Raw genomic sequence first — 12031 nt, forward strand, 5'->3', positions numbered from 1 at the left:
GCGATTCCAGAGCTTCAACTTATTTAAATGGTTCTAGTGAAGGTGTACGGAGTTTCAAAACTCGGGAGAGCTTTTCCTGTATCACCACTCAATGACATCACAAGGTGGAACAGAGTGTTTTCAGTTTGAGAGGAGAAAGTGGAATTTGTATTTTAAACATGTGTGAATGAAACAATGCACAACTCCAGGTATGTTTTTGATGAGCAAACAATATTTTAACCTACTGTAGATATGAGAATAGCGTAATATAGGCCCTTTAATGTCAATATCTTAATGGCTCGAGTCATCACGTGGGTGTTCCAGGATGGGGGCTAGACGGCGGTGCTCCTCCCCAGCAGAGGGAGGGCCGTAGGCAGGCCGCAGTTCTGCTCCAGCCCCCTTACCCTGTGGAGCCCCCGGTGGTCCCTCTGGTTGGTACGTCCTTGTAGAGAGCTGTACCCGGCCTGCAGTCTCAGCTCGTGGGGTGTCCGAGGGTCCCGCCTTGGCATTGTCGCCATGGCCCCCACAGAGGTGTGCATCGAGCGGACACTAGGGGGCGTCAGGTGGTTGTAGTTCAGGTCCATGTTGGATAAGAGGTGCCCCAAAGAGTCCCAGCGCTGCGAGGACGGCAGGCGGATCAGCGAGGAGTACCCCCGCTCAGAGAACACGGGCGGGGGCTTGGTGTCCGAGTACAAGGGGTAGTTTGGGACACAGAGAGGGGTGGGGGTAGGTGAGGGGGTGGGGCCAGAACATGGGGCAGGGACTGTGCAGGGGGCGGGACATGGGGAGAGGGCGTGGCAAGGAGCAGGAACAGAGCACGGTGTAGGACAGGGGGTATGGGTGGGGACAGGGCATGGGGCGGGGATAGAACAAGGGGTAGGGGCAGGACAGGGGGCAGGCATAGAACAAGGGGCAGGGACAGAGCAGGGGGCGTGGCAAGGAGCTTGGCCATAGCAAGCAGCGGGACGGAGAACACCTGGCTTGAGGTAAGTCCCACCCCTGGGGTCAGCTAAAACTTCGCTGTACGGAGGGGGAGGATCTTCCATCAGAACAGCCTCTTCATAACACGGGGGCTTCCCAAAAACCTCTGTGTCTGAAACAACACATCAAAGTGAGAGAGTTATTGACTGTTCTGTGGTTTTATATTATTCACTTTGTTTATTCATGTTTTTACACACTGGCCACACTGAGTCCATTATTCATTCACTTCTTAAGCCTGGTGTCCACTGCACCTTTTTTTTCCATCTTTTTTTCAAGGTTTTTGGATGTGATACTACACAATGTGAAAGATTTTAAATGGTACGACAGCACACATCAGACTGTGCAATGGTGCACACGATCAGTCTTGGAAAAGACTAAAGTTGAGCAAAGATCAGACTCCAGGCTTCATGTGGTTCTGTCACAGAAATTAATAATAAATAATAATGGCCTACACTTGTAATGCGCTTTTCAAAGCGCTACACTATAGTCATTATTCATTCATTTCCACACTTAGTGATGGTAAGCTACTATTGTAGCCACAGCTGCCCTGGGGCAGACTGACGGAAGCAAGGCTGCCAATCTGCGCCATCGGCCCCTCCGACCACCACCTATCATTTGCGCGCACACACCACTTTCATACTAGGCAATGTGGGTGAAGTGTCTTGCCTAAGGACACGACAGAACTTGGTCCAAGCGGGACTCGATCCTCCGACTTGGGGGACCAACACTCTAACCACTGAGCCACTGTCGCCCCGAGTTGTAGTTGTTCTACAGATTAGCTGAGCCTAGTGCTACATGTTATCTTCTGCTGTTACTTTGAGGAGTGGTTGTGTTTACTGTTGGTCACGTGTTTGACCAAGATTGTTCATAGACACAGTGAGAAGACCCACTCTCAGTCAAAATTCAAAATATCAGACACTTTGTCTCATTGTGAGACCTTCCTTTTGCGCTACGACTCAAGATTTTCCCCATGATCAGAAATGGTTCACTGCAGATGGACACCTGCAGCTTTAGTCTCACTGTGGTGGCCATTTACTCTGGACGGTGTTACCTGATCTATGCTTTCTGTAAAATTAGATAACGTTGCATAGCAAGATGGCTCCTTGTGAGAATCTTTTTTCATGATTTCTTTCAGCAAGAGCCGTTCCAAATTGAAAAGTTCAGAGTGCTACACATATCAATCTGGCATTAGAATTTGAGTGACCTTTTAAAAACTGCGTGGTTTGGCATGGGTGAAAACACTCGTCTTAATTAAATGGAAAACAAAGCTTTTCCCTCTTTTACGACGTTTCCTGGTGCAGTGTATATTAAACACAACCATTCAGGACGAGTCATATTTGTGCTGTAACAGATGTTGTTGACATGGTTTTATCCCAGAAAGGTTAACAGGTTGTTCAATTGATGGTAAAATACAGCAGGCGCTGCCAGCGCAGCAGTAACATGTAGAAGCAGTATTCTTGGATTTATACAAATATGGACCATGTTTTTGTTCACCGTGTGTGTTTATATCTATATTTCACATAACAGAACTCCTGAAGTCAGCATTTGTAGCTGAGAGCAGCTTTTTACGTTAAAAGGAAACATTGTTGAGGCTGCACTTGAGCTGATGAATGACTGGCTGCAGGTGCTGGGGTTTTGTAATAAAGAGTAAATTAGCATTTCAGTTGTTACCAGTAAGAGCTATGTTTGATTTGAAAATATTTACCTCATACCAAGGGGACACAGATGGGTTAATTTTATGGAATCCAAATCTTACAAACTGTTGTTTTAAAAGGCATAAAATAGTGCCCAGACTGGCTCCTGCCCGGCCTCATATCAGTGTAGTCTCCTCAGGCAGTGATGTTGTTTGTGCTAAACACTCCAGTCTTTCAGACTTTTGTTCTTTTTGTAGATTTTCACAGATCTGACTCAGACTCAATATTTATCTAGCAAACTGAGAAGTCATTTACAAAGAGATGAATCACAACAACAAAAAACACACATTTGGGATTTGTCTTTTCAAAAAGTTGTAGCTAAGTCGCCTGAGTGGAGTGTGCATGTCGTGACTGTGTCACTGTGGCAGAGTGGTTGGCCTGTCTCCTCCTCTCAGTGAGGAGGTTGTGGGTTAAACTTCTGATATCTCTGAGGGATATGACAATGAATTACTTGAATTTATTATTCACATCAATGATTTTCCAACAACTTCCACAGACCAGAGCAGAGTTTTGCCTTATACGTGTAATGTGCTTTATAGCCTGGACAAAGCCTCTCCGGTGGTGCACTGTAGTCATCGTTTATTCACTCCATGCTTGGTGATGGTAAGCTCATTTTGTAGCCATAACTTCCTTGGAGCAGACTGACAAAAGCCCCAAGGAAGTTATGGCTATAAATACAGAACTTGGGTCGTGCGGGAAACATTCAGGTTGGAGTAAAACTGTTCTAACACCTGAGTCGCTGTTGGTGATGCCATCAGACGGCACACAGTGGACTTACTCTGACCAGGACCTGCTTATGCAGTGTATCTGTACTGGGGCAAGACGACAACTTTTGTTCAAATACATGGGGGAAAAAAATCAGGTACAGGACCTTTTTAATTATCTATAGTCTTTTAACTGCTCTAAATAAATCAAAAATATAGGTGGTATTTTTTTTACATGCAAATTAGCTGTAATTTAAAAGAGTGTAATTATCTATAAATACTGTGTGGTGCTGTGGGGTATTATTAGACCAACAGCTTGAGCAGCTCTGGGTCTGGGCCAAGTGCTGAACCAGGATTACAGAGTCCAAAACCAGGAAGACCCCACTGAGAACTCAGCCAGTATTTTACAAGAAATATACACTACATCATTATACATATAATATGAGCTGTTTCTGTGGCAGAGTGGTTAACCCGACCCTCGAAACTTAGGAACTCTTGTGTAAATTCTCTAGTTCTGTTCCTCTGCTATTTGCTGTTTTGCTCCTGTCTGCTCCTCTGCTCCTCTGCTCCTTTGGCTCTGCTCCTCTGCCTCTGGCTTGAACAATGTAAACGTCATCCATACATTTATAGTACATTTAAAAATACCCATAGTCACCAGGGCGGAAGGGCAGCAGTGATTCAAGCATCATTCAAAAAAAAAACAAAAAAACTTAACACAAAACTCCTCAACAGTAATAGACTTGTTTTCATGGAAACGGTTACGCAACCTCTATCTCTATCTCTTGTGACGATTGGAGCAAAATCTATATATAATTTCTATATATTTTCATGACCACATTTGTATAACCTTTCTTCCTGGAGCAAAAGCAGAGAGAAAGGTTATACAAATGTAGAATGTGAATGTAATCTATACCTCAAGTCCTAAATAGGTTATATTAAAATGTTCATTGTTTTACATCAAGTGGAAGTTAAAAAAGTTAAAAGAAAAGTACAAAAATATAAAGTTGCCCCAGAACACCTCTATCAACTGAAAATGTCACACAGAATTAAGGGGAAATTTACAGAAGGAGGAACAACATAAAGGTGTTTATTCATTTTTGTTACTCTAATCTTAAATATAGTGTCCATTTTAGACAGATTTTGGTCCTTATTAAAGAGGATATTGTGCTTGTGTCTGCTGTATAGTTATAATTTATGACACCCGTGGATCATTATGGTATAATTTACACATTTTAAATCGCAATATTAATCTAAAACGACTTAATAAAAGAAACAAGTCCGCTGATTTCCGCATTAGAAAACTGTGGTGTCCAGTGGGAGCTGACATTGCCATAAACGCCGTCTCAACAAAGAGCCGTGTAGCTGTTGGCCCCTGGTATAGATAGATGCAGATCACACTAACAAACAGCAGAGTTTTTTTTTTCATTTGTATTAAAATGACTTCAAAACTACCCTACGTGTATCATTAAGAAAATAAAATTTGAAGAACAAAGTACAGGGTGAAAACAGGGATAGATCGGCAATGTGGCATCTTGAATATAAGTGATTAAAGATTGCTCAACCATGCACGAATCACTCCAAAAACAACTTGGAGAGGGTAAATGACAAGGAAACAGCTACAACATAGTTAAAAGCTCTGAAAAGTAGATTTTTCATTACAGATCTGCTTTAACATTAAGGTTGCTAGGTAACAGTAACCATAACAGAGGAATCTCCTTTAAATATGTCACATCTGCTGCCCATGTCCAACCAGGAAACAAGGTTATAAACATCACGAAAGTGGTCCAAGTTGAGTTTTACTAAAAATGTAAATTTAGTGATAACTATATGTTTTGGTGAAATGAGTAGTTAAATTTGTCAAATGCATTTTCTACTACTGCGATTCTAAACTCTGAGTCCTAAATAGCAGACAAACTTGCCACTTAGTCAAAAAATTGCAATGCAAACTGCAAAATGTGTGTGAAAATCAACAATGCAAACTATTTGAGACAGATCCAAGATATGAACTCAAAATGAATCAAAGTGAGTCTCCAGGATGTGCGCTTGTGGCAGAGAAAATGTCTTTGTTTGAGCACAGACACGTCCTCCTCTGTGGCGTCTGGGTGGTGGGCCTGTGAGTGCTCTGTGCGGGAGACACCAGCACTTCATCAGTCTGAAGACCTGGATTTGGACAAAGACCAAGCCCAGGACCCAGACTAAACTCACAAATCTGCCTCTCTGAACACATACTAAACTTTGTGTACAGCTGGGAGCGCTGCAGAAGTTTGAACTACACAAGATATGAGGTGAAATGCTCATTAAACTGATCTATCTACCAAATTATGAAACATAGCATTACAATTATCAGTAATTTGATTTGAACACGTCTACTTCATATCTGCTGACAAAGATAAAACAAAATCGTACTCACTGTCCCTTTAAAAGCAGAATAAATATATAAAACTGAATACGCTAATCCCTGTGTGAAAGATGTACAGTGTTTCTGCTGCATCAGCTTTATCGCCACGGAAACCTCCTCTGCCTCCAGCTGCTGCCATGACAACCAGATGCCCTGTCTCCATGACGCCCAGGATGCTCAGAGTATCACACGAGCGCAGGTGAAACAGATGTCACATTTGTTATCCGTGGGTGTCAGAGTGATCAAAGATAAGGACTGTTGCCATATCGATTAACATTTTAAAACAAAACAAAAAAGTGTATCTTCCGAATGGAGCAGTGGAGCAAATATCTGTATGTTTAAGGTATTTATTTGAGTCATTTTAGGTTCAGTCTTGTCTGCACATCCTTCAACATGATGCTTCAAATGTACAACACTATTTATTTTTCAAAAGCATTACTTTAAAGGCCCTGTACCTCACTTTCCCCACGTATTTGTGCAAAATGTGTCTTGCCTCAGTACAGATATATTGTATAAGTAGCTGTGGGGGTCAAAAAGTCTGATCTGTACTGTCTGCATCTAATTATTAAGCATTATATTGTCCTGTGATGGTCTCTGAAAGGTGTCCAACTCAACTGTGAATAATTGGGATGATCTCAAAGTGTTAAACTGGGGATTAACTCTGGCCCATTGTAAACCATTTAAAATGAACTAGTCCTGTTTTTCATGTTTTTAAATCAGATACAGCAGCTTTAATAATGCTTTAGTGAAATGAGAGTCTAACCTGTCACGTGCACTTTACTATAAAAAAATGTAAGTTTGTACCTGGCGGCATGGTGACCCAGTTGGCCTGTGGCAGCGGGTGTGGGATCTGCAGCGGCGTAGTACCGGAAACAGCCTGTAGGGGGCAGACCTGTGACGAGCAGAGCTGTGCAGTTTCCCTAGGGTGCGCGGTAGGGGGCGGGGCGGGTGTCGTGTGAGTGGAGGGGTGCGTGGGGGCGTGGCAGGACACAGACTCCGCCTCCCTCAGCCTCTCCTCTCGGTGGCGCTTTAACCGTCTTTGGAGGAAACTACAGAAGCAGCAGAAGAGGACCACAGCCGCCCAGATCAGCCAGAACCCGGCGAAACAGGCCAGGAATGTGTAGGTGCCCTGGGACATCACCATCCTGAAACCACCTCCCTGGAAAAAACACCAGGAGCTATCGAAGTCACGCTCAAGTCTGCTGCTTCATTTCTCTTGGGTGTGTCCTGGTTGTGAAAAGGCAATTTCCCTTAAAAACCTCAATAATGAAAAAGTCAAATCAAATTCTCCTTTAGGTTCCAACGTTCTCAGTTCTTTGTCAAAATGTAGATAATTCTTTCCTCTGATTTAAGGCTTGTTGTAGACGTCATCTTCACCTAAAATTGACTTTAAAAATCCATGTTTGTAAATCCATGAGTTATAAAGGAGTAGAGAAAGGTGCACACTGCAGTTTCATCTGAAAAAAGGACAAGAAATGAGATTAAAGCAAAAGCATTACGCAAACGTTTTTGCCCTTATCAAGAACATGCCTGAATGGGTTTATATGTCACCTGTACACATTTGAACCTGTCCTCCACAATCCTACCTACCTACCATTTTCTCAAAATATACAAAACAATACATTACAACTTCACAAACCTGATAGAATGTGCAGTATGTGTATCTCCTAATAAGTGAGATACAGTGGAAAGAGATGCATAACTTCTCAAATCATGGGAAATTCCAGGCAAAGCAATAATTCCAGGTCCGGTAGTCGACCTCAGTCTAGAAAAGTTCCGTAGTGCACCTATAACTTGAGTTAAACTGTGCTCACATCTCCCTTATTCCAGTCCTGTGTGATCTGTTATTACATAAGCCTTGTTATGAGGCGCAGGTGCTCAGGTATTTGATGAGTCCTAAAATGCTAACGCAGACTCCAATGTTACACAACTTCAAGAAGCTTTTAAAGTCGCTGTAACTGACTTTTACTGTATATTAAAATGTGTCAAATAAAACTAGTTCATTTAAAACAGTTTGGTCCAAATGTGTTCCTTACTTAACACATTCGGAGCATCCTAATCAATCACCACAATGAGTTTACAAGCACTTTTCACAACTTTCAGAGACCAGAGCGGAGTCACTGTAATGCTAACAACAACTAGCATGCTAATTCAATTAATTTTATTTTTGTAACGCACAAAATCACAACAACAGTTGTCTCGAAGGGCGTTCATGTTTTGGTTGATGGGGGAAACCGGAGTACCCGGAGGAAACCCATCCAGACACGGGGAGAAACATGTAAAACTCCACACAGAAAGGCCTGGGCGACCCGGGGATCGAACCAAACCTTCTTGCTGTGAGGCATGAGTGTTGCCACTCAGCCACCGTGCTCCCTAACAGTGCACCGGCATTACTTCCTGGTTCATTAAAGATAAAATGCTATAATTGGATACAGAGAGCACACAGTGATCTCATTTTGACCCTAAGAGCTGGTTTTACACTGTATCTGTGAATGCTTCTCAATAGGTGAGACTTGAACTAAAATGGTTTAATACACTCCAAAAATGTTCACCTAGTGTCTAAATGTAGTTTAGAAATGACATGAAATAGTGAAAAATATACATCATACATAATGTATGATAATACATTACATAATACATAATGTAACTTTTTTGATGGCAAACACGCTAACTGAGATGTTATTGTTTTGCCTGGAATGTTCCACAGTATGTCATTAAACTGTCATTTATTTAATTAGAGGTGTTTTTGTTGCTCAATAACACCTTGAAAAAGGTGCATTCTTACTACGACTGGGATCACGTCTCCACAGATCTGACCTGTAACCTCACCTGGTGGCCCCATCTGCTTACCTCCAGGGACAAAGACATGTTTAAAGGTCCGATGTTAAACAAAATGGACTCTTATGAGCTTTTAACCGTGTTATAATGGTATATTTTTGATGAGGAAACAACATTGTAACATAAATAATAGAGGGAATAGAGTAATATAGGCCCTTTAATGCCTTACTGTGGAACTTTCCAAACTAATACCATCTCCATGGAGACAAGCAGGTGGCAGACTCTCTACCAAAAAAGTTTTGAGTTCAAATGTTTTCTTGGTTCTTGAACCATATGTGTGCAACTTTTTGTTTCAAACCCTAAATTTTAAGTCAAAATCATAAAAGACACTCTCCAAACTCCAGCTTCCACACAAATAAAAAAATGAAATTGAAAGAACAGCTCCCTAAAAACGTAATATTTAAATCTGCAGATGTTCCCATGAAGCACCGGGGCTCCTCATTCAGATGGAAATATGGTGCCAAAAGGTTCAGAGCAAAAAATGAATAAAAATCTGTAGTCTGACAGCTGCACAACGTGCATAAAAATCAGAATCTTGGACCGAAAATGATTTCAATAAACAAATTAAAATGCAAAAGTGGTTTTAGGGGAGAAGTTCATCATGGGATTGCTAATGAGGGAGTGATATGTGTAGTAATAGATGCCGTCACTTCAGACAAATCGACTCAAAATTGATCTTTTATGCTTGCGTGCGGAGGTTGTGGGTTAGACGCCTCATCTCTCTGTCTGAAAACGGCAGAGTGGTTAGCATGTGTTCTACCCTCGTTTCTTATCATCCCTGATTCACCCTGGGCCCTAAACCGGACTCACTAATCTGTCTTTTAGTAGCCTGTTTTTTTTTACTTGTAAGTTATTTTTGAGCCCATTTTGGTGACTCACTGTTATATTCTTAGGTGTATGAGGTGTTTAGTGTCACCTGTGGGAATGTAACTGTGGAAATGTACAATTGTTATGAATCAGAGGTGAGACAGAGAGAGGTAATCCACACAATCGCACACGCTAACACACGCTGATACGCACTCAAAGTGGCTAACAGCTCTGAGGCACTTAGCATCAGAAGAGCGGCCCACGTACTGACAACGAGGCACAGTACTATGAAAACACTCCCGTCAGCGTTAGTGTTCTGTCATGGGGCCTGCATTATCTGTCCTCCTGTGCTCTCTCCCCCTCCCCTACCTGTCTGCTTGGAGCTGGGCGGAGTTCCTGACTCCTCCCGCGCACACCTGGAGCGCATCAGCGCAATTACCTCCACCTGCTGCCGAGTATGAGGGCTTGGCAGAAGACACTCGGAGCCAGACCGTCCGCGTGTCAACGTGATGCTCCAGCTTAGTTTTTGTATTTTGTTACCTGTCTGCCTGTTATTCATAGGATTTTTGTCACCTTCCAGGTTCCTGCTCTTGCCTCTGTGCTCCAGTATAGTCCATCCTTCTGCCTTGTCTCCTGTCCCGTCTTGGTCTCCGGCCCTGGCTCCCGCTCTCTGGGTTACTCCTGCTGGGTCTTCCCTGGTCCCGTCCCTGGTCCTGTCCCTGGTCCCGTCGTGCTCCGGCCCTGGCTGTCTCCGTGCCCGCTCCAGACAACCCCTGCTTGGCTTGCCCTGGTCTTGTCCTGATCCTATCCTCGTTCCGGTCCTGGTTTTCCCGTTCCTGCTCTGCACTTCGCCTGTCTGGTCTGCCCCCCACTCCCTGCTCCCCGTGTGTGTTAAACGAACTATTAAACTGTTTTAGCACAAACTGTAAAACACTGTCAACTTGCCCCGAGTCTGCACTCCTTGGTCCGCACCTGCACTAGCCGTTATGACACGTTCTCATAAATGGATGCTGTTACAAATGACAAAAATGCTTATACAGCAACAATGCACCCATTTAAGCATTTGATTTTGTTTTGACATGTTTTGTCATGACGGTGGTGCAGCGGTCAGGTCTGCAGCCCCATGACGAGAAGATTGTGGGTTCAGTTTCCCAAGCGGTGTGAACTCTGTGTTTCTGTGTGGCATTTGCGTGTTTTCCTGGTTTGTCCTATCACTAAAAACATGATACAATAGTACAATAGGGTCTGACTGTTTCCAAACCTCAGCATGACTATCCTGGTTAAATAAAAGTAAGAAATAAATAAACAAGTCTGACAAAGTGAAAAACAAATGATGCTGGGTTGTAACCTTAGTGTTTGAAAGAGGCTTGTGTAACTGCAAATTGGTGGAGAAGTTTGGCGTTGAGCAGGGGTCAGTAAGATATACATGTATAAACAGGACATAACATGAAATGAATAACAAAATATGCATAAAAATATATTAGTTCAAGTCAGAAATGTCCTTGATTTTCAGATTCTAGTGATTTTGAGATGGGAGGAGTCACATTTTTCTATAGATTACATTGTACTTTGCCGTGAAATATCCAAAAGGTAAACTCAAATGTTGAACCTGATGTTTAATTATTAGTGACTAGACCCAAGAATCTTTTGTATTACAATATCAATCTGTATCAACAATATTCATTTTAGCTATTCCCTGTCAGTATTACACAGTGGTGGAAGGTAAGTGGTAAAAAATGGCTTTACTTTAGTAGGATTCTTGGGTATCTGTACTTTTATATAGTATAGTACTTTTACTTCATTACATTTGAAAGTAGATATCTGTACTTTCTACTCCAATATTATTTTTTTTTAACTAGACTGAAAAGTAAACAGTATTTTTCATATGATTTTTTACAATGTTTGTGGCAACATCTTGACTTCAAGTTCAAGCTCTTGCCTTTTGAGCAAACAAAAATAAATATACAAAATTCATAAGAAATTGATTCTGCTGAACTGCTGATCAAAATGGGTATTATTTTTTATAAGTACTTTTCATGTGATACCTTTTTTTTCTTTTTTTTACAAGTACTTTTTTCATAGTCACTTTTTGCCTTTTTGTATCTGTACTTTTACTTAACGAACTAAAGACTGGGTACTTCATCCTTCACTGATATTATATATTATTGACCTATAGACAATACTCCACCTGCGGCTGCATTGTATTGAGTGGCTAATGTAAACAAAATATAAACTTCAACTGAAATATACATAAACTTTATTATCAGAACTGTCCTGATCTGAAAATGGAACTAACAAGAAATCACCTTTTATCTGCCAAACTCTGTACATGGTGTTTTAATTGGCTTGTACTGTTCCTAGTCAGTTTTTGGGACATTTTTCAGCACAAACTAGGTAAAACTAGAGTGTGTGCTGACTCCAGTAGCCAATGCAATTTCAAGTACTATGTGACATCACTCAGGTCTCTCCTTCAGCCCGGTGTTTCTTGACTATAAACACCTGGCTGCAGATTGGAAGAGACGTGAAAATGTGGTGTAAATTAATCACAGTTCCTCATAGCTCGTCTAATTGAAATGTGGTTGCGGGCGGAGTTTAGGTGTTTAGTCCTGCTTTAACTGTCAGCTGTGGTT

The 12031-nt window shown here is 42.0% G+C and overlaps 1 protein-coding gene across 1 annotated transcript; it reads right to left on the reverse strand.

Annotated features, from left to right (window-relative positions):
• Positions 1 to 227: 227 nt before the first annotated feature.
• On the reverse strand, positions 228 to 7056 carry LOC117381909 (proline-rich protein 7). The gene is made up of 3 exons (XM_055226666.1): positions 6561 to 7056; positions 900 to 1072; positions 228 to 656 (listed from the first exon to the last, which is right to left on the reverse strand). Exons 1-3 carry the CDS (start codon positions 6898 to 6900, stop codon positions 312 to 314), a joined length of 858 nt encoding a protein of 285 aa, XP_055082641.1. The 5' UTR covers positions 6901 to 7056; the 3' UTR covers positions 228 to 311.
• Positions 7057 to 12031: the final 4975 nt, after the last annotated feature.

This window comes from Periophthalmus magnuspinnatus, chromosome 14 (assembly GCF_009829125.3).
Source record: "Periophthalmus magnuspinnatus isolate fPerMag1 chromosome 14, fPerMag1.2.pri, whole genome shotgun sequence".
Lineage (NCBI taxonomy): Eukaryota > Metazoa > Chordata > Actinopteri > Gobiiformes > Gobiidae > Periophthalmus > Periophthalmus magnuspinnatus.

Bases quoted from the DNA above. Each gene is read 5' to 3' on its own strand.
- LOC117381909 (XM_055226666.1), bottom strand. From the start codon at position 6,900: ATGGTGATGTCCCAGGGCACCTACACATTCCTGGCCTGTTTCGCCGGG. The intron at 1,073-6,560 runs GTACAAACTTAC...GTGTTGTTTCAG, and splicing joins CTGGGTCACCATGCCGCCAG to ACACAGAGGTTTTTGGGAAG. The intron at 657-899 runs GTCCCTGCCCCT...TCGGACACCAAG, and splicing joins CTTGCCACGCCCCCTGCTCT to CCCCCGCCCGTGTTCTCTGA.